Source organism: Megalopta genalis, chromosome 10, assembly GCF_051020955.1.
Source record: "Megalopta genalis isolate 19385.01 chromosome 10, iyMegGena1_principal, whole genome shotgun sequence".
Classification (NCBI taxonomy): domain Eukaryota; kingdom Metazoa; phylum Arthropoda; class Insecta; order Hymenoptera; family Halictidae; genus Megalopta; species Megalopta genalis.
This window is the reverse complement of record NC_135022.1, coordinates 9,659,315-9,679,128: the sequence shown is the minus strand read 5'-3', so window position 1 is coordinate 9,679,128 and position 19,814 is coordinate 9,659,315. Positions and strand designations below refer to the sequence as shown.

Genomic DNA, 19,814 nt, shown 5'->3' with positions numbered 1-19,814 from the left:
AAATTGAAGGAACACACTATAGAGAAATCCGTTTCTGAAACAAAGTGCGATGCACTACCTGTTTGTATATATACATTGTGCGAGTCGGACTACGGACAAGTGACACGGATCAAGTGGCAGCACCAGCACGCCAGCAAGTGACTCCAAACATTTCGTATAAGTGTGTCGTTGTATGTTGTATCTTATTCGTAGTGGTTTTAGTTGGCCGAGTTGTCTTGCTCTTTGCTCTAAGAAGAGAAAAGAGACGAAGAACGTGTTGCCAGTGAGATTTTACAGAGAATGCAGATGTCAGCTCAAAATCGCGAATATCGTGAATCAGTGTGTATAAATACAAGTGGGAGTCACATATGCGTCAGCAACAGGTTGTCGAGTCGCGAGTACACAGTACATGTTCCAGCCGTTCGTGTTTCCAATGTAAGTTGAAGTACAGAACGAGTTCAAGCCGAGTGTTTTATAAACGCGAACATAAATTGATTTGTTGAAAACCGAACATGGTTACGTTATATATACATATTTGGGTCGTCTCGTCGACAGTTCAGGTCACGATAGATACCTAGTACTGTTCGAAGACAGCTGTTTATCGTTGACGCATTAGTTTAAAAGCAATTATGAACAACGCTAATCAAACATCGAAGTGTTGTTCCTTTTGTGCAGGCACGTGTGCTTGTGTTTGTGTCTCTGCATGTACTCTGCGATTTGATAAAGTGTGATTGTGGAATTAGCGCATCGAAAACTATAAATATAAAGTGTAAAATTTACTTTGAAAAGGAAATGATCGTGCGTGCTTTCTCGCAGCATTGACGACACTTTCTTGCTCTGAAATGTGCGTATACGTGCCGTGAGAAATCTTTCTCTGTTCTTGATCGAGGCCAATCGACTTTGTTTACTAATAGGTTAGGGTACACAGCACCCTACTCGTTGCATCGGTCTTCGTGCCACGACTCACGACCGTAACGTTCCAATTTTTCTCGAGTCCCGTTTGATTTCATTTGAATTTCGTACGATTCGTTGGTCGCGTCGCTGTTTAAACGCGTTGCTGGTATTACCTCGAGGCGAAACGAATGTTAATTCGATTTCTGGCCTATTTTAGAAAGCGGATTATGAAAATCTGAAGAACGTCGATGCTGTTTGATCGGCTCGTGTTGCGATTGTATTCGAATCACATTATTTTTCATGTTCCATGTACACTCGTATTTGACGAAAATATGTTTCTTTTATTTCAGGCACCTACGAATGGCTGGTCGATATCATAAAGAAGTAAAGGTAGATAATATCTGGATGGTCCAAGGAAAAGCAGATCCCATGGAAAGGGCACAGGGAACAACATACATGGAAGGGGACAATCGTCTTCTGGACTATTGGGAAGAGTATCAGGACATGATAGAAGAAACCAAGTTGTTGGACGATTATCTGGAGGAGGAATGCCCACGCAATTACGATGGTGAGGTTTCGGTTCACTGCAGCTTGGAAGATAATTCTCGGCAAGAAAAATGAATATCGGTAATTTCAGACGGCGAGGAAGAAGCGGAATGGCTACGTACAGCTGGTTTGGGACAGCTGACCGAAGCATGGAAAGTCGGAAAAGAAGTGCCACCGGAAGAACTGGGTGCCGCACTGCGACCGTTGTCACGGGCCCAGGCAGAGGCTGTAAAACGGCGCGTGAAGTCACTGAATCACACGGTCAAGCAGCGTTTCAATCAACGGCAACGCGTCCGCAAGCCTGACATCAGAGACGTGTTCAAAGACGTAGAGGTATGAGGAATTGGAAACCGACACGAAAGGATTCATGTAGCCGTGGTAATTCGTTCTTTGTTGACACGTTAGGCGTCGAGCACGGGAACGAGATCCCGCAGCGCTACGCCTGATTCTCTGGATTCTGTGACTGGCGCGACGCCAGAAAGCGCCTCGCCTCCGCCACTGTCGACGGGTGCTGCCACCGTTATCGATGCACATTCTTCGAGGTAAGTACCTACCGCTGGATAAGCTGGACGTGCTACGCGATCTCGTTGTCTTCTCCAAGTAATCTTGCCGTCTTTCCTTTCGAGAAGCGTCACAGTACCGACATTTGTGTCTGTGTTTCAACATCGGACGTCGAATGAGAGCAAGGACACAGTTCGAAGAACTCCGAGCGCACCGTCGACAACGGTACCAACGGTTTCCGGAGCAACTGCAGCTACTGTCACGCTGCCTGTTCAAGAAATTTTCAGACGCGCCGGAAACTGGCTGCGGGGGGACGTTGCGAGCGATTCAGGTATCTCGAAGTTGCTGTGCGATTTTGAACTATACATCGGCGATTACACCGGACGACTATGATCGATTGCAGAGGGTATTCAACTGACGGGCTATCACAGACTGGGGACGATACACGTGTCGAGGCCAACGGCGCAAAGACGAAGCGGCAGCGATCCTGACAAAATAGCGAACGCGGTGACTGGCGCATCGAACGAGTCCGCTGTAAATCTCAGTATCTCCCCCGACGATTCGACGCTGAGGTACTGGTGCGCGTCGTATTGCCGCAAAATTTACGAATCGGTCAATTGGCTTATCGATGAACGCTGGAATGTTCGAATTATGTACCGCCATGTAAATTTCAGGAGAAACACAAGCGGGCACGCCACGGTCACTCGAAGCCATAGTAGTCTGTACGGATTGAATAGGCCAGCGGAAGAGACTCTGATAACCCGTCCACTGAGCCGTACGTCGTCCCATGGCCACCTGAGTTTCGAGGAAATGTGTCGAGCGAACGAGGTCAAGTCGCAAGTATGGATTGGTAACGCGGAAACGTTTCCGTCCGACGACACGCAAAAACGATTAGGCATCGAGACGTTGTCGCAACGAGATCTGACGAGATTACAGCCGCTGCTGTGGCTCGAACTGACCGCTGTCTTCGACAAATACAATCTGCCGCTGCAGAAACGCAAACCAAACAAGCGCCGCACGAAAGGTGCGCATTCCTGATCGAAAATCATCGTACGATCGATCGATACTAACCGGTTACTATGTTCCTAGCTGGAAACTTGTTCGGCGTGTCGTTGTCCACTCTGCTGCTTCGAGACAGCCAATTGACGTCCGAGGAGAGCAATATCCCGTTGGTGTTTCAGAAAGTTCTCGCCGAGTTGACGAAACGCGGCGTAAAGGAGGAGGGAATTCTTCGCGTCGGAGGACACAAACAGAAAGTACGGGCAATCGATGTTTCAAGTACAGACGTTCCAAGTATAAACGCGTTACCGTCTCACTAACCGTCTCACGCGTTACCGTTCGACTAAACTGTGCTCGTCGTTGTGTTCAGGTAGAGTCGATATGTGTGCAGTTGGAAACTGACTTCTATTGTAAACCGAGAGAGATGGACAAATTGTTCAAGCGCACGTCGTGTCACGACCTGGCCGCGGTTCTTAAGAAGTTGCTGCGCGATCTGCCGCAACCCCTGCTCACAGTCGAACTTATCGACGCGTTCTACCAGAGTCACGGTAAGTCAACTAATGGGGGTGCGGCGCAGCACGGTGCAATTGCGCTGTGGTGCGGTGCGGTGCGGTGCGGTGGGTTGGTGTTTAGGGTGTGGTACGGTGATCGAGCGGTTGCATTAGAAAATATCAACGGAAACGCCACAGAGAATGCAACCAGCTCGGCCAAGCGTTAATTGTACCAGATACGTACATGTGCTTTCTTTCTTTTTTTGCGTGCAGGAGTAAACGACCGACGAGATTTGTCGCACGCCTTGAACTTGCTGGTGCTGCTCTTACCGATAGAACACCGTTGTACCTTGAAAGCGTTAGCGACATTCTTGAAGCTGATCGTCGAGAATCAAACGTCGAACAAAATGTCGATCCATAACGTGGCGATGATCGTTGCTCCGTCGTTGTTTCCGCCGCGGTACGTTCATCCCCGCGATCGTACCGACTTAACGGCCCAGGTTAACATGGCCGCCATATGCTGCCGAGTGACAGAAGCTCTTCTCGGTAACACCGAGAAACTGTGGTACGTGCCGAGCGATCTTACGAATCAGTTGCACAGGCAGTCCGTGGAGGAACGGTATCGCAAGTACAAGAAAAAGTATTGCTAACGTTGGTTTCTCTCCCTGCAAGAATCGAGCGTGATTTCCGCGATTCCCGCGATCCGGTCACGGAAAGCTGAACCGGTATCGCGATCAACGAAAACGCATAGATTTTAAGGTGCTTCGAGTGAGACGCCTCGCGAGGCGACACCGTCATTACCTCGACGCTAGATGCTAGATAAGAAAAGATACAAAAGGATCTCGTGGAGGAGCTAGACCGGTCGAGTCTTGGAAACAATGAATTTCAGAAAGGTCTCGAGCGGATTCTCGATAGACATAGAAGAAAATTGACTACAGTATCGTTAACATCGTTTCGTTTCGACGTACAAGCTACAAGTATTTTAATTTATTGGTACTTCTTGCGAGAGAAGTCTCCGCGAGCGTCACAATACGCGTCTACCATTTTCTTTCTGTCCCGTTTTTAACAGTTCTGACACATTGCCGCGATTATGCTCGAATCGATCACGAAACGCGCGAGGAACCTCGAACAGCCGCGAAAACGGGGCTCATTCGGATACGAGAGCTTCGCAGGCATTCGAGATGGCATCTCTTCGTTCGCGTTCATCTCGTGTCCTCTGATACGCCATATTATTTTAAGGAATTGTACATATCGTATTTCATAAAATTGTTACATTTGCCTCATTAAAGTGCCAAAGAAAAATACAAATCGACTTAAAGTTTCTTTCTTTTCGTTGTTGCAGTCTGCGCGGAACGAGCACGCGCGCGTGCGCGTTTGTGCGTGGTTGTGCGCGTGTGTGTCACAGAAAATCAAAGATATCGTTAGAACGAACGAGCGAGCGAATGTGAACGAACTAGCAATTCGATCGCGAACGACGGAGGACGGACGCGAATACGCTCGAAAAGAAGGAGAGGACCGGTCGTTGAGGGACGAGAGTGTAAGTTTAGGTATTAGGGTCTACCTTACCGTGACTAGATATTTCGTCTCGCGATTCTATCGCGTTCGACGAGCGAGATACGACTGGAGACGCGAATGGGATATATAGGACAGTCAACGCACAGACTCGATCACTCTCTCGAGGTCCGCGTCTCCGATGATAGGGGCGAAAAACTCGCCGGCTAAGTCTCGGGGGCAACAGGACGTCAGAACAGGCAGAATCAGCATGATCTTGGCCAGCCTCGAAGATGATCGTGACTCGGCTCGCAGTACGGCACGTTCGTCCAGATGTCGAACGAGAGCATCCACCGCCGTGTCCGTGGCTCGGCTCGCCAAACGGTTGCCAGTCGCGGTTTCGGCGATCTCTAGATTTCGCGGGGGAAAAGAACAAGAGCGTTTGAGAAGCCGGAACACCGTTCGCACGGGAACGCCGAGAACGAACGAAGACTGGTAAGCAAGTAAGTTTAACGATTGCGAAATTGTGTTACCGGGGCGACAGAGAACCAGCGTCTCCAGTATCGAGATCTCGACGGGATCGAGACGCAACTTGGTGACCGAGGATCGGGCGGTGGCCAGAGGGTCGTACGCGGAGCCGGCTCCGTTTCGAAAGGCCGAAAGGTCGATCGGCCAAGTCGCCGCTCGTAGAGCGAACGCCGCTGCCCAGCCTCTCCGTAAAATCCTGTTCTGTTCCGTAGGCTCGAGCATCGAGAACTCTCGATGCCCGCGAGCGGCCCGCACCGTCGCAAGGAATATTTCCGCAGCGATCTCGTACCGTATAGTCGCGGTCGGTCCTGCAATAATCAACCGGCCGAATCGAGAGTCTCGGCGAGCAGTGGCGCGCGGCCCGACCGAATCGAGAGAGAGAGAGAGAGAGAGAGAGACGTATGCGCGATTACCCGTTGCGAAAATCCTCGTCGCTCGGCCAGGATACGAGACCGCGGAGAAGGAAAACCCGGGTCCAGTTCCCGATCCGCTGCCAACACCGCCGAACACCGTCGCCGGATGATTTCTTCCCGGGATGCACGCCGGCGCGAGACGGCTGGCCGTCGGCGTTCTCCACGGAACGTTCGCGTCCGCTTCGACGATCGACGTCTTATTACGGACGCGCGGTCCCCGTTCCTCCTGGACGGCTAAGGAAAACCAACGTTTCTCTTCGTTCCCCGCATTTTTACGACGAGAAGAGATGCCGAAGCGAAACGACGCGGCGCGCGTCCGAAGGATTCGGCGAGCGAGAAACGAGGCTGAACGCTCGGAGGGGTGGCGGCCGGCACTGTTTGCATCTCGTTTGGCTCGTTAACGCGCGTCACGGTCTAGAGACCGAAGCGCGAACGATCTCTTCGATCGACCGGACTCTCGAGGGTAGCCGCGGAAGCTCCTCGAGTTATACGGCGCAACGCGATGGTCGCGAATAAACTAGGATTCGGCGAAATCGAAGGCGTTCCTTACCTGCTGCGTTCATGCCGACGGCGAAGCACTTGTACAGGCGGCAGTGCGGACACCAATTGCGTCTCGCTTTGTCGACGGTGCAGGCTCCGGTCCCCGCTGTAACGTGAACCGAGGATTCAGGACGCGATTTCAGGAGTCGCGCGACGAATCGGTTTTTTCGGGGTTTTACAGGCCGCGGATCCGAACCTATGCAGGTGAAGAGCGCGCCGCGACGCACCGATCGCTTGAAGAAGCACGAGCACCCGTCGCAGCAGTAAACGCCGTAATGCTTGCCGTAGGATCGGTCTCCGCAGATTTTGCAGATCACGGGAGTGGGCAACGTTCTTCCTGTTACGACGAGAGGAAGGAATCGCATGGAGAACGTTGTTCGGGTCACTTTCGTCGACGGTGTCCGTCCCGCCGCCGCCGCCGATAAAACGGCCCAAACGGGGCGCGATCACTTACCCATATTTCGATCGAGCCTCGGACCTCGAGAGTCCGCGGACGGCCGTCCCTCCGCCGAGTGGAAATCGAAAAATGCGATCGCGCGCGCGGACGAAAATGGCCGGGGCCGAGGGTCGACCGGTCGACCGGCGGATCGGCGGGGACCGGTCGAAGCGAAGCCGGGGACGGAGACGGGCGAAGAGGCGAGACGAGTCGAACCGATCCGAAGGCGAACCGGTGTCAGAGGCCGCGACGTTGTCGCGCTTACGGCCGAAGAACCACGAAAACTGTGACCGACGCGACGACGACGACGACGACGACGGAGGACGCGACGCGACTCGACGCGACGTCCCGATCGTCGCGAGGGTGGTTTGGTTTATCGACGGAAAGACGGGGCGGTTGCTGCGTTGCTGTCGTAGAGGGGAGCGAGGAGACGGAGATGACGGGCGAGCAGACGGACGGACGGACAGTTAGGGGAGTGAATTTGACGCGTGCGAGTGTCACTCTGGTCGTTAGATCGCGGTAAGACAATATTTGTCGAGCACCCGGCGAGGCCGAGGACGGAGCCGATCGCTCGTCGACTCGGCTACGATCGAAGCATTCGTTGCGATTTCTGACGAACGGTGAGAACTAAAGCTTTGCTCTTTATTGCGCGTCCGAAAATTAATTATACAGGAACTGTACAGAGAACCGGTCGGTCGATTCGAACGATTCTCGTCGCACCGACGATGGAAGCGCGTACGCACGGCCCGAGAGAAAAAGAGAGAGAGAGAGGAGAGAGACGCGCCGCGATCGGCAGAAACGTCGACGGAACCCGTCAGATATTCTGAAAGGTTCTCGATTCCGGGACGTTCCGAGCGAAACGCGGCGTGAAAGTTAGCCGCTTGGCTACGCGTCGGTTCCATCCAATTATTTACAAATAATTCAAACAAGTGCGGCTTTGCACGCGCGCATACTATGAGTAACGGTACATGAATGAATCGCGAGATTACGGAGGAACAAGCATAGGACAAATGAAACGCGCCAACTCGGAAGCAGCGCACGCGGAATCTCGTGTTTTCTCCGTGTGGCGATAGCCGAGAACAGAGAGAAAGAAAAAAAAGAGAGAGAGAGAGAGAGAGAGACGTAGCCGAGAAAACTCGAGATCGCTCGTTGCGACTCGCGGCGACATTCGTTCGCCCTGTGTTGCGCGGGGTCGCGTCGTCGCGTCGTCGGTTCATCGATTGCTTCGATTACTTCGATCGCTACGATCACTTCGATCACTTTCGATTCTTCGCGAATACAGGGCTCGCAGTTACGAGGACGCGAGCAACTTGGCGGCCGCGGTCACGTGATGTTGGTGATGGTACGGCGCTTCCTGGCTCCCGTAGTACGTTTGTTGTTGATGCTCGCTGGTCGACACGCCGAGTTGATGAGGATGCTGATAATACGACGAGTAAGGCTGGCCCACGATTCCGTCGCAACTTCGCGGTTCCGTCTTCACGGTCGCGACGTTGCCGGTCGCCAAAAGGGACGTGTGCCCCAAGTACACGGGTCTGTCCGTCGAGCTCGAAGCGCCGCCGCCCGATTTCGACCCGTCGATTTGATGTTGTTGCTGCTGCTGCTGTTGCTGCTGCTGTTGCTGCTGCTGCTGCTGCGACTGCTGCTGTTGGTGTTGTTGCTGCTGTTGGCCGCCCTTGAGCTCTGCGAACCACGCGATAAGGCCGATGGTGGCTGTTTGGCTATTAGAGGCGGCCGGGTACCCGAGATTTCGGGCTAAGATCGGGTCGAGTGGTTTCGTCGGGTTCGAGGCGGGACTCGGAACTTTTTTGGGTATCCGTATTTGAAATCGAGCTCCGAGAATTTTCGGCTGCCCGACATCGTAAAAGCGTACCGGGGAGTGCTTATAAATTCAGAAATATATTATATGCTATATTTAATATATTATATATAATTGTATTTATTAAATATAATTATATTTATTATTATAATTATATTTATATAATAATTATAATTATATTTATTATTTATATTATATATATATATATAATAATTATAATTATATTTATTATTTATATTATATATATATATATGTAATATATATTACATTATTTATTTATAATTAATTTATTATATTATATGTGAAACAGGATCGGGAAAAGCTAACGAAACGTCTAAATATGCATCCCGATGAAATTTTCGTATTTCGGGTGGCCGAAAGTTTTCGATACGACTTTGCGGTACCCGAAAGTTTCGGATCCCGACAGAACCCGATCAATGGGAAACCCCGACCCGAGGCTCCGGTACCTCGAGACACCCCTATTTGGTATAAGACTGGTGAGCAGATATTGTGTGTGTTTACCCGTGGGCGGAGACGAGGCCGTCGAAACGGTGGCAGTTTCGTGATCTCCCGTGGATGGTCTGACGTTCGGTTCCGGCGTTTTCTTCGGCTTTCGTTTCCGCGTCTGTATACCATCCTTTCGCATCGCCAACGGCCGGTTCACCCCGTGCAGCTTAAAATAGAGGCCGCAAGCGTTGCAAACCGGCTCGCCCTCGTTGTTGCGCCTCCAGAGCGTGGTCGTTCTGGTGCCGCAATTCGTGCAGCAGAGCCCGAGCCGTCTGGTCGCGGTCTGAAACGTCGACTGTCGTTCGACCGATCGATCGAGCGAAGAACGTTGCGGCCGTACGCGACGCTGCGTTCAGGGGCGGACTTACCAGTCTCTTCGATGGCTTGATCAGCGGTCTGTTCATCCCGTTCATCTTGTGATAGAGTCCGCACGCGTTGCACAGATAGTGCCCGGTGCCGTCCCGTCTCCATAGCGGCGTCGATATGGCGCCGCAGTTCACGCATTCGCGGCCCTCGCCGAATTGGAAGTCCATCGCGGTGTCTGAAACCGATCGAGGAACGCGGTTCCACGTTCTGGATATGCGTCTGGATGCTTTCCGGGACGGATGCGCCGGACGGCCTAAGGGAACCGGGACGAACGGGAACGAAAATGGGATCGGGAACGCGAACGGGATCGCGAGATTACACGGCGAATCGGGCAACGAACCACTCGACCGCCAACAGTTCGTCTCAAAGACGCCGCTATCGCTTATCCGCCGCAGATGGCCCACCGCGTGGCGGTGTGTTCGTCGACCAGGAAAGGAGCTTTTTTTACCGTGCAGACACCCGAGGCAGCTTTTCCACCGTGCCTTCGTAAGTCTGGTTAATGTCTCGCGGGCGTCGCTCGATCTCGCTTTATCGCATCCTCTCGCTTTCCTTTCGAACTTGAACTCTTCGAAACGATCTCCCCCCTCCCCCCTTTCCCCGACCCCGATAAAGGAACGGATCAACGAGGGAAGAGCGAGCGGCAAGCCGGACAGGTAGCTAAGTAGCTGGATCGACGGATGGACGACAGGGTCTGTCGGCCCGATCCCGACGCGACGATCTTCGATACGAACCGTAAGGCGATGCTCGTTGAAATCCTGCCCCGTCGTACGCGCGCCACGAGGACATCATGGCGACGTTCTGGGCGTAGAACGGCGCGGCCGCGGCCGCGGCGAGACTCGAGTGCGGGTGTCCGGTGTGCGGGTGCGCCGCGTGCGGATGCGCGTGCCCCGAATGAGGGCCCATGGCTGCGGCTGCGGCCGCGGCCGCGGCGGCGCTCGCCGATCCGCTCGCGTGCCCGGCGAGCGCGTGATGGGCCGCGTACGTTTCCACTCCATGCTGCCAGGACGCCGCGGTCTTCTCCCTTTCGAACAAACCACAGAGCGATACGATAAGTGCGACCGGAGAAACCGGAGGAGTCTCTCGGTTGGATCATCGACACCACCGACGAGCGATCGGGGCCTGGAACTTCGCCAGCTTTGCCGTGCCGAAGTCGCTTCCCGCGACTCAACTGTTCGGTTGCGATTACCGCTGCGAACAGAGGCGCTTCGAAAGTCGCTTACTTCGTTGTTTAACCCTTTCGCTACTATGGACCACTATAGTGGCCTTCTATATAATGCTACTGAGGTACTACCGACCACTATAGTGGCCTTCTATATAATGCTACTGAGGTACTACGGACCACTATAGTGGCCTTCCATTTGATGCCACTGAGTTACTTATGGACCACTATAGTGGCTTTCCATATAGTGCCACTGAGGTACTAGGGACCACTATAGTGGCCTTCCATACGATGCCACTGAGGTACTACGGAGCACTATAGTGGTTTTCCATTTGGTGCCACTGAGGTACTACGGAGCACTATAGTGGCTTTCCATTTCGTGCCACTGAAGTACTACGGACCACTATAGTGGCCTTCTATATGATGCCACTGAGGTACTACGGAGCACTATAGTGGCTTTCCATTTGGTGCCACTGAGGTATTATGGACCACTATAGTGGCCTTCCATATGGTGCCACCGAGATACTACGGACCACTGTAGTGGTCTTCCATTTGGTGCCATTGAGGTACTACGGGCCACAATAGTGGCCCTCCATAAGATGCATTATAGCACATAATGTTATTTCCTCTGATACTGTAAATTAAAGAGCGCATGCTAAGACGTTATAAATACCCTGGAATAGCCTTTATTTATAAATACCCTTTGGAGAACAATTTGTTCGTTCGAAAACATTCAAGCAGAGCTTGGGTTCTCCGCCGACCGCGGAGTACCGACTCCCGCTGACGACACTGTCCGACAAAATCAAACTTTTTCTTCTGGCTTCCTATAGCCACTATGAAATTCTTCTAAGAAGCGAGCAGCGAAGCTCGTGGCGACAAAACGTCGTGTACATGTTGCCGTCGAACATTTTCTCGATCTACTCGAAATGTACATCGTTCCGACACTTTTACCGGGCCGTTTCTTCTTCAGAAATGTCTACAGAATCCGATCCTGGGTAGAGTTTTCGTGCCGAACAAAAAACATTTCGTAAAAATACAAAAATATTGCGCAGAAACTGCTCGCGTCGACACTTTTTTAAACTTTGACATCAATTTATCGCTATTTAGGACCAAAAATAATTAATAAATTGCATGTCACTATATTCGGGAAACTCTCCTCTATCTTTTAACATCGATTAGAACTTTCTAACGTTTGTACTTTTCGTGCGATACCTCATTCTTCTCGAAAATTTTGGTTTTTTACAAAAGTTCGTTCATTTAAAAAACTGAGGGTGATGGAGCAATTCGGTTTTCAGATTCTTGTTCATAGTGGCTAAAGGAACCCAAAAATCGTGTCGAACAGTGGCGATCGGTGTCGCGTAGCGTGCAATGATGTCGCCAGCGCTCCGTTCAGCGGAAGTACCGCGGCGGAGAACCCGCCCGTAGCGAAAGGGTTAAGGGTCAGTTATCGTCTACTACATAAGGAGCACATAGGCCGTAGCCTGCTCATGACCGGGCGAAGCTGATCCAGCTTATGCCGATCGATGGAAAATCAGCGGTGAACAGCTGCGAGGGACGTGGATCCACCGCGCCTTCGCTGTTAATTCGTTAAGGCCGGGTTACGGAAGACCCGGTCTTGACTCCGTGTCGGCTTCAAGGAGAGGGTTAAGGATCCATCGGGATGAGCTCGGCGACACTTACCAGGCTGGTGAACCGGAGCCGGGGAACGAGTGATACTGAGCGGCCGCGGCCGCGGCCGCCGCCGCCGTCGCTGCCGATGGAATGGTCGGCCTCGACGAGGGCACGTACACCGGAGCCTGGAGCTGCTGGCCGTGCGGCTGCTGCTGTTGCTGGGACTGTTGCTGGTAGTCGGAACCGCCGCCGCCGTACCCGCCGCTTCCGCCCCCGTGGAACATCCTCCCCGAGAGCTAAAACCGCCGCATCTGTTTCGAGCAAATGGGAAAGCGTTTCGTGGGTGACGGGTTACGCGAGAAAACAAACGGCGCGATCGCGGCGACGAAAGTTCCCGAGTGTCGAGATCCGCGAGTATCGCGGCACCCCGCGGTCCCGAGTCGCGGGCGCGAGGAGGACGGGACAACTGGGTTCGCCATCGGTTCGAAAGGGCGGTTGTCTTCGTGGCCGTGTCCGAGTCGCTTCTCGGAATACGTTCGAACCATGGAGAAACGGCAAGAGGAGAAAGAGGGCGCGAGAGAGAGAGAGAGAGAGAGAGGGACTCGTCGAGGAAAAGGGCGCCGGTGAACGACGAAGAAGGGAAACGAGAGTGGTCGGTAGGGGCGACGGCGAGCGAACAAAGACAGAGGAGAGCGAGACAGAGCGCGCAGACGCGTCTCCACCTTCGAGGCGCGACTTGGCTGCGAGCGTAGAATCGGAGATACGGGATAGCGGCCATCGCGGCCACGAATAAGATCCGTGTAGGCGGGACCAAAGCTATGCCGCTGTTGCGGACAACGCGTCCCGGGGCTCCGAGCTGCGGTCTGCGGTCCGCGGTCCGTGGTGTCTGCGGCGCCGCGACGAACGGCCGCCACTGCCGCCGACTTCGCCCCGTCTCTATCGCGACGCGACAGATCGATTCCGCGAACCGCCCGAAACTTTGCCGCGGGACCGTTGCGTCTCTCGTTTCGTCGCACCGTCCCCGCGGACGATTTCCGTCGACGCTCGCGGAATCCGTCGTTCACGCGAGTTCATTCCCGGGTAACGATGCCCGACGTACTTATTACCGTACAGGTATATACGGCCTGGACATTTTTGCGACGCGTGCGACACGGAGAAGCAAAAGGCTCGAACGACGGCCCCGGAGAATTTCTTTGATAGGAACCGGTTGGAAGAGTAATCGTGTTTCGGTGTTGGAACTGTGGCGCCGAAACCAAACGAGCATCTGGCGCCAGCTAGACCTCCACGTTTTGGTCTCGCGCTTCGTCGTCACCTCCTCCTTCTCCTTCTCTCTCTCTCTCTCTCTTTCTTTCTCTCTCTAACCGCGAGACATCGAGACCTCTCTCTCTCTCTCTCTCTCTTTCTCTCTCTAACCGCGAGAAATCGAGACCTCTCTCCCTCTCTCTCACTCTGTCTCTATCTTGCACTCAGGCTTTCGATAAAAATGTCATCGAGAGAGAGAGAGAGAGAGAGAGAGAGAGAGAGAGAGAGAGAGAGAGAGAGAGAGAGAGAGAAGCACAATACGCGCGGTCGACGCACGCGATAATTAAGCAATTAGAACAGAAAGAGAGAGGGAATTAGAATAGAAGAAGAAAGATTCCTCGACGAATTTGTAGCACGATTTGGTAAGATGAATGATTAGGTCGGCCGATGAGTCTTTTCTTTCGTTATTATATAAGCTTTTTGGGACCATAAGCGACCGGGTCGATACAAGTGATCGCGTTTTTCTGTGTTGCCGTTTATTCCGAAAAAGAAAAGATTGGGAGAGTCTGCCCGAACGGTCGTCGAACCGACGTTTCGAGCGGGACAGATTCGATTCGCCGATGAGCCGCTATTAGACGGCGGACTCTATACCGTATGTAGAGATCGTAGACTATAGACGGCGCGGACCGTTCCTCTCGATAGGGGAATCGCTAATGGAAATAACGTTCCCGGTCTTTGGTCGGCCTTTTTTTTCCGTTGGTTCGACTAATCTCTCTCTTATACAGGTTCGGCTGGCTTCTCGAGCGCGGCGACGCGAGAGACAGGAACAAGACACGCGAGTCGGTTAGACGAGAGACGAGAGTCGAGACGAAACAAGAGTACCGATTCTCTACGAGGCTAATTAATTGCTTCGAACGTCTACCGGTTCTGTTCGAAACTGGCCCGGACGAGTTTCTTTCGGTCTTTTACGAGGCGCTTCCCGTCTCCTCTCGTGGTTCCAGGAGTTTTCGTCCCATCCCGTCCCGTCCCGTCCCGTCTCGTCTCGTCGTGCCGCGGAGGGAGCGACGCTGTCTCCCCCCCGGACAAAGAGGGACGCGGATGGGTCCGGGGACGGCGGTGTTCGGGAACCTCGGATGGGAAGAGCATTTCGATCGACGCGGCGCGACGGTTAAAGCGCGCCGGTGGTGTCGGTGCTGGACGATTGCTCGATTCCGAGGCGCCACGGCGCCGACCGCGTAGAAGGGTTTCCTTGTAGGCTCGCTCGGACGACGCGCGCACACGCTGGCCCCGCGGGCACACCGACACGGGGCACGACCATCGACGCGATCACGAACGCGACACGCACAGAAACGTCCGCACGGACTCGAACACCGACGCGCGGCCCCGTACACGGGGCCCCCTTCGTGTTTCTTCTTCTTTCGGGCGGCGACTCTATTCCTGTGGGTTCCGCGCGCGAGGCCGTGCTTTCGAACGCTTCGCCGTCCCGTTTTCGCGGCGACGCCAGACGCGAACGCGCGCGACTCTTGACCCGCGACGACCGCGAGCCGCGAGTCACAGACGCGAAAAACCTTTGAGCCGGACGGCGCGGCGGACGGAAACGGGGTAGGCCGATTCGCGCCTCGGACGCGATCGATCGCAGGGAATCGTGAAGGAGCAGCCGCGCGCGATCGTTCATCGTCGGTTATCGCGGACCCGGCTCGCTCGGCTCTCGCTCAACTTACCCGGCTCACCCGGCTCGAGCGAAAATCGCGTGACGCGGCTCTATAAGTTGTCCTCGGTTACGCGTCGAACGAGTTCCGGCTTAGCCGGCGACGAGTCTCGCGACAGCAACGGGACGGGACGGGACGGCCGCGACGACGTCTTTTCGCGGAGATCGCGCGGCACCGGTCGATCCGATAAATCTTTTGTTTTCTCATTTTTTCTTCCGTTCGTTCTTTTTTCCCCCGTCCCGCTCCGTTCGTTCCCGTTTTATTCGTCTCGTCGATTCCAGACCTCTCCGATACGCATCTTCGCCGTATCTTCGACCTCGGTCCGTCCTCCCTTTCGCCGGGGATCCCGACGGACGGAGCGAGAGGAGCCGGAGGGCCGCGGCCCGGAAAGAGACGGGGCTAAGGTTTCGGGCCCGTAGACACAGGAAGAAGCTCCGGATCGGTTTCTCGACGGGAAGGTTCCTTTCCGCCTGTAACCCGACACCGAAGATGCAAACCAGAGATAAGATTCCTCGGAAATTGCGGGCCGGTCCAGTTTCGGCACGCGCCTCTCGCGCCCCTTTCACCCTTCCCACGGTGCACCTCGTTCACGGTTATTCCCCCGAATTTGTCGATGCCCTCGGCCCGCTCTCCATCGGTCTCGCCGTCGGCCGTTGCTCCGTTTGCTACACGGCGCGCGGACGTTTCGTCGACGAAACGGTGTTTTGTCTCGGTTTTGTCCGTTCACCGGACCAACTTTGTCGCGAGCGGATCGTCTTTGCCGGTTCGCTCGGGCTTCCACGCGAATTCTCGCGAACGACGAATATTTTTGGTCGCGGTTAGGCCAACGTGCATCGGCGCGTCCAAGGGATCGGCGAAACGGCGAAGCTGTGGAGTCGCGTCGACGGAGCCAGCGAAGAGAAACCGAAGCAACGGATAGACGCGGCGCGCGACGAGGCAAGAGAACTCTCCTGTGGTGGTTCGCGAGTCGGAGTTCTCGAGCCCGATGCGCGAACACGCGAAGAAAGAAAAGAGAAAGGAGGACGGACGCTCGTTGGCTGCGCCGCGGCAAGGATTTCTGCCGCGCCGATCCTCCGCTGCCACGTGGAAATATTTCCGAGCATTTCGATTCAATTCCGTTTTGCGAGGGCTCGGCCGCATCGTGACGCGCACTCGCCGAACCACGAACGATCCGCGGAACACGGGCAACCGAGTGCCGCACGATTTTTGCGTCGCCGCGCCGCAACGCGCGCGCGCGCGCGCGGCGCTCGATTTCTTTCGAAAATGGGATCAAGCTCGCGATTTGCGATGGAATACGACGCAACGATATTGTTTTGATGATACTCCGTCGATTCGATACCGAGGTACTTGATAGCTGTGGTAGTAGCATCGATGTACAGTAATGTCTCTCTAATTGACGCACAGATTGTCCACAAAAATGGACAATTTGGAAACAGGAGATTATTACGATTATTCGAGCCTCGCAGCTCGTTTTTATGGTTGTTGACAACTCGTAACTATATGGCAAATGAACCGCAAGGATCGAATAATCGTGTCTTTTCTCCTGCTAATTGTCCATTTTTTGTGGACAATCTGAGCGTCAATTGGGGAGACATTACTGTATATAGCGACATTTTAGGTATTTCGTATCACTCGTCGATACCAAGATTTCTTGAAATGATATCATACAAGCACTGTATCGAATTGAAGTTTCTTCGATACTTTCCGAAAGTTTCGATGTTCGTTCGATGCTTCACTAATTGTCGTTTTTCGAAGGCCGGAGAATTGATTAGCAAGAGAAGAAATCGTTTAAAAGACACAGCAGCGTAAATAAAATAATATAGTAAATTCTCCCCAATTTTCTTTCAGTTTGTAAACAAAAAAGGACGATTTGGAAAGCAGAGATACGATTATGTCTCGCGGCTCATTTTTATGATTGCCGATTGTCAACAATTATAAAAATGAGATGCAAGCCTCGAATAATCGTTTTTCGGATGATATTTATGTGCAACGGCAACCCCCGTTTCAGCCGAATGAGTTTTCTCAAAGGCCGGAGAATTGATTGGCAAGAGAAGAAATCGCGTTTAAAAGACACAGCAGCGTAAATAAAATAATATAGTAAATTCTCACCAATTTTCTTTCAGTTTGTAAACAAAAATGGACGATTTGGGAAGAAGAGATACGATTATTCGTGTCTCGCGGCTCATTTTTACAGTTGCCGATTGCCAAACAATTATAAAAACGAGGTGCAAGGCTCGAATAATCGTATCTCCTCTTCCCAAATTATTCATTTCTGTTTACAAACTGAAGAAAAATTAGGGAGAATTTTACTCTATTTCTTCATAAATTGATTGTTGATCGCGTAGGACAATTGTCACGAAACTGTACCATAATCTTGCAAATTGCGTTTGAAGCTTCAGGCGGATCTGAAAGTTTTTTCACTAACATATATTCTTAGCAGTAATAGACGGATAAGTAAGTTTATTTTCACTATTTTAATTTTAAGGGATTAGTATATGCATATGACTACTGTATAACCTGAATTTCTACTTTATATTAAAAATTCGGTCGATCTCTCCTGTAATTCTGGTATAAACCGATCATACTAATCCGGCAGAGTTCGACCACATTAATTGTTCCGTCCTTCAACGGAATTTTTATTCTTCTTCTATCCGGTTTTCTTCAAAGCGCATTCGTTTTCTTTTCAAGTTGGAAATAGCTTAATTTCCAAAAAATTCCGTTTGGCTTAGCGGGACAATATCCGTATTTCCACGAACAAGTGCAACTGTCATGATCAGGAAACGCGGTAGGCAACTTGCAAACATTGTAAATAGTTCAGAGAACGTTAAAACAAAGAAGAACAGGGGAACTGTAAAGAAACGTAGGAATGTTTCAATTAAAAGGGGGAAGAATGTGAAGAAACGTAGAAAACAATTAGAACGATCGTTCGACTCGAGCAGAGATAGTCCCGTTTTACAAGGAAGTGACACGTCAATAGAAGAATGGGATCAAAATGAAACGAGGGAGATATAAAATACGCGAGATGCAGGAAGGACTATTTTGAAACCACAAAAAGTGACGACTGGCTTAAATGCGTGAGGTGGAGTGGTTAATATCGCGAGGGATGCTCCGAATATGAGAATTTTTGTGATTTATGTGGGAAGCTAAAGAAAAGATAACATAAGAATTAGTTTCTACATTTACGATACCTTTTATAAGCTACAGGCAAGACTATTTTTCGACGTTGCTCTCGCCCGTAGTAAGTGAACGCACAAACCCGGCGATGCGGGTAAGAATCGTCCACTTACAGCGTTTTTATTTTTTGCTTGAAAATGGTGGTATGTCAAGGTTATGTCAATATATTTTAATTTGACGCAAAATATATACATATAAACAATATTTTGCGTCAAATTAAAATATATACTATCATTTTACAACTATACATGTTAAATTACTTAGACACTGGTGTAATTTGGTTATTTTTCCAAAAAGTGGTTGGACTTACCCTACATCTATCTATATACAGTAAATTCTCCCTAATTTTCCATCAGCTTGTAAACAAAAATGGACAATTTGGGAAGAGAAGATACGTTTATTCGAGCCTTGCACCTCGTTTTTATAATTGTTGACAATCGGCAACTATAAAAACGAGCCGCGAGGCACGAGCAATCGCATCTCCTCTTCTAAAATTGTCCATTTTTGTACGCAAATCGAGTGCGAATCAGGGAGAAATTACTGTATATGTAATATAACATTATTTACTAAACAAAGCGCACAGGAGTTTTTATGTTTACAAAACATTCAATTTATTCTAAAAGTAAAAGTGTTTAAAAATCAGATTTTATTGATTTCTATTTTCTTGTGTGTTCTATCAGTAGTGTTCTGTTAGTATTATAACACTTTCGTTCTCTGTAAATTGATACCGAAAATGGTATTCAATGCAAAAGCGTCAGTCAGGCATCGATATTTTCAAGTAAGTATCGAAGATGTATCGATTCTGTTCGATACCCACGACCTTGATACAATTTAGCGTTCGATCGAAATTTATCGATTGGTATCGATAGGTATCGATGCGGTATCAGTCTCGACACTACTCTCGATGACTTGAAAACTTGTTTTATTGATACGTAACGAAATGAAAGGCAGCTTATTTATTCTCGTAAACGCACGCACCATTTCTGTCAAGTAATGACATAACGTCGCTATTGATTTCTACTTTTTACTATTGCTAAAGCCACGAGGCTTGTTATTAGACGATCTGACGTTAGGCTAAGTATAACGTCGTTCATGACTTTCAGACAATAGAACTAAGAAACACGCGACTATTTTTAGATTTTGCGGTTGCGGTTAATTTGTACCACATTATGCATAACCGCAAGACAAAACTAATTCTTACGGATACCAATGAAGTTACGTAACGATTACTGAAATTCTAGGCTGTGCCACGAATTTCATCTGTTATCTAACCAACTCTTCTATCATTATAACACTTTGAAACCGCATACCCAGTTCTTAAGCAATTAGGAGCATGCTCATTTCGATAGAGGAGAAACAAGATCGTCGACATTTGAGTAATTCCGAATTATCTCGATCTTTTTATTTATTAG

The 19,814-nt window shown here is 51.1% G+C and overlaps 3 protein-coding genes across 11 annotated transcripts in view; 1 reads left to right on the top strand and 2 right to left on the bottom strand.

The window, feature by feature from the left end:
* Nucleotides 1–160: 160 nt before the first annotated feature.
* Nucleotides 161–4,718, top strand: conu (Rho GTPase-activating protein conundrum). Of its 7 annotated transcripts, none has more exons than XM_076524977.1 (10): nt 161–414; nt 1,224–1,441; nt 1,511–1,752; nt 1,825–1,961; nt 2,046–2,251; nt 2,324–2,498; nt 2,595–2,944; nt 3,010–3,176; nt 3,290–3,467; nt 3,684–4,718. In XM_076524977.1, exons 1-10 carry the CDS (start codon nt 389–391, stop codon nt 4,058–4,060), a joined length of 2,076 nt encoding a protein of 691 aa, XP_076381092.1. In that variant the 5' UTR covers nt 161–388; the 3' UTR covers nt 4,061–4,718. The 7 variants fall into 7 exon arrangements, with proteins under 7 accessions (XP_076381092.1, XP_076381093.1, XP_076381094.1 ...); XM_076524978.1 differs by having other exon boundaries at nt 163–414; nt 2,049–2,251; XM_076524979.1 differs by having other exon boundaries at nt 166–414; nt 2,324–2,492.
* On the bottom strand, nt 4,349–7,307 carry LOC117222692 (nuclear receptor subfamily 2 group E member 1). The gene is made up of 3 exons (XM_076524996.1): nt 6,393–7,307; nt 5,435–6,076; nt 4,349–5,311 (listed from the first exon to the last, which is right to left on the bottom strand). Exons 1-3 carry the CDS (start codon nt 6,745–6,747, stop codon nt 5,061–5,063), a joined length of 1,248 nt encoding a protein of 415 aa, XP_076381111.1. The 5' UTR covers nt 6,748–7,307; the 3' UTR covers nt 4,349–5,060.
* A 132-nt stretch (nt 7,308–7,439) lies between these two features.
* LOC117222687 (uncharacterized) overlaps nt 7,440–19,814 on the bottom strand; it is a 29,129-nt gene continuing 16,754 nt past the window's right edge. The window contains exons 2-6 of one of the 3 annotated variants that reach the window (XM_076524985.1): nt 12,347–12,588; nt 10,239–10,528; nt 9,510–9,682; nt 9,157–9,436; nt 7,440–8,498 (exon numbers count right to left, since the gene is read on the bottom strand). In XM_076524985.1, coding sequence (XP_076381100.1) covers nt 8,110–8,498; nt 9,157–9,436; nt 9,510–9,682; nt 10,239–10,528; nt 12,347–12,561 — 1,347 coding nt within the window. In that variant the 5' untranslated portion in view covers nt 12,562–12,588 and the 3' untranslated portion in view covers nt 7,440–8,109. The remainder of the gene's footprint in view (nt 8,499–9,156; nt 9,437–9,509; nt 9,683–10,238; nt 10,529–12,346; nt 12,589–19,814) is intronic. The other 2 variants (XM_076524986.1, XM_033474530.2) reach the window with 2 other exon arrangements.

Coding starts and splice junctions, on each gene's coding strand:
- conu (XM_076524977.1), top strand. CDS start 389: ATGTTCCAGCCGTTCGTGTTTCCAAT. Junction 1,442..1,510: donor ATGCCCACGCAATTACGATG/GTGAGGTTTCGG, acceptor CGGTAATTTCAG/ACGGCGAGGAAGAAGCGGAA. Junction 2,499..2,594: donor GATTCGACGCTGAGGTACTG/GTGCGCGTCGTA, acceptor TGTAAATTTCAG/GAGAAACACAAGCGGGCACG.
- LOC117222692 (XM_076524996.1), bottom strand. CDS start 6,747: ATGCGATTCCTTCCTCTCGTCGTAACAGGAAGAACGTTGCCCACTCCC. Junction 6,077..6,392: donor CGTCGGCATGAACGCAGCAG/GTAAGGAACGCC, acceptor GGTTTTCCTTAG/CCGTCCAGGAGGAACGGGGA. Junction 5,312..5,434: donor GCTGGTTCTCTGTCGCCCCG/GTAACACAATTT, acceptor CGCGAAATCTAG/AGATCGCCGAAACCGCGACT.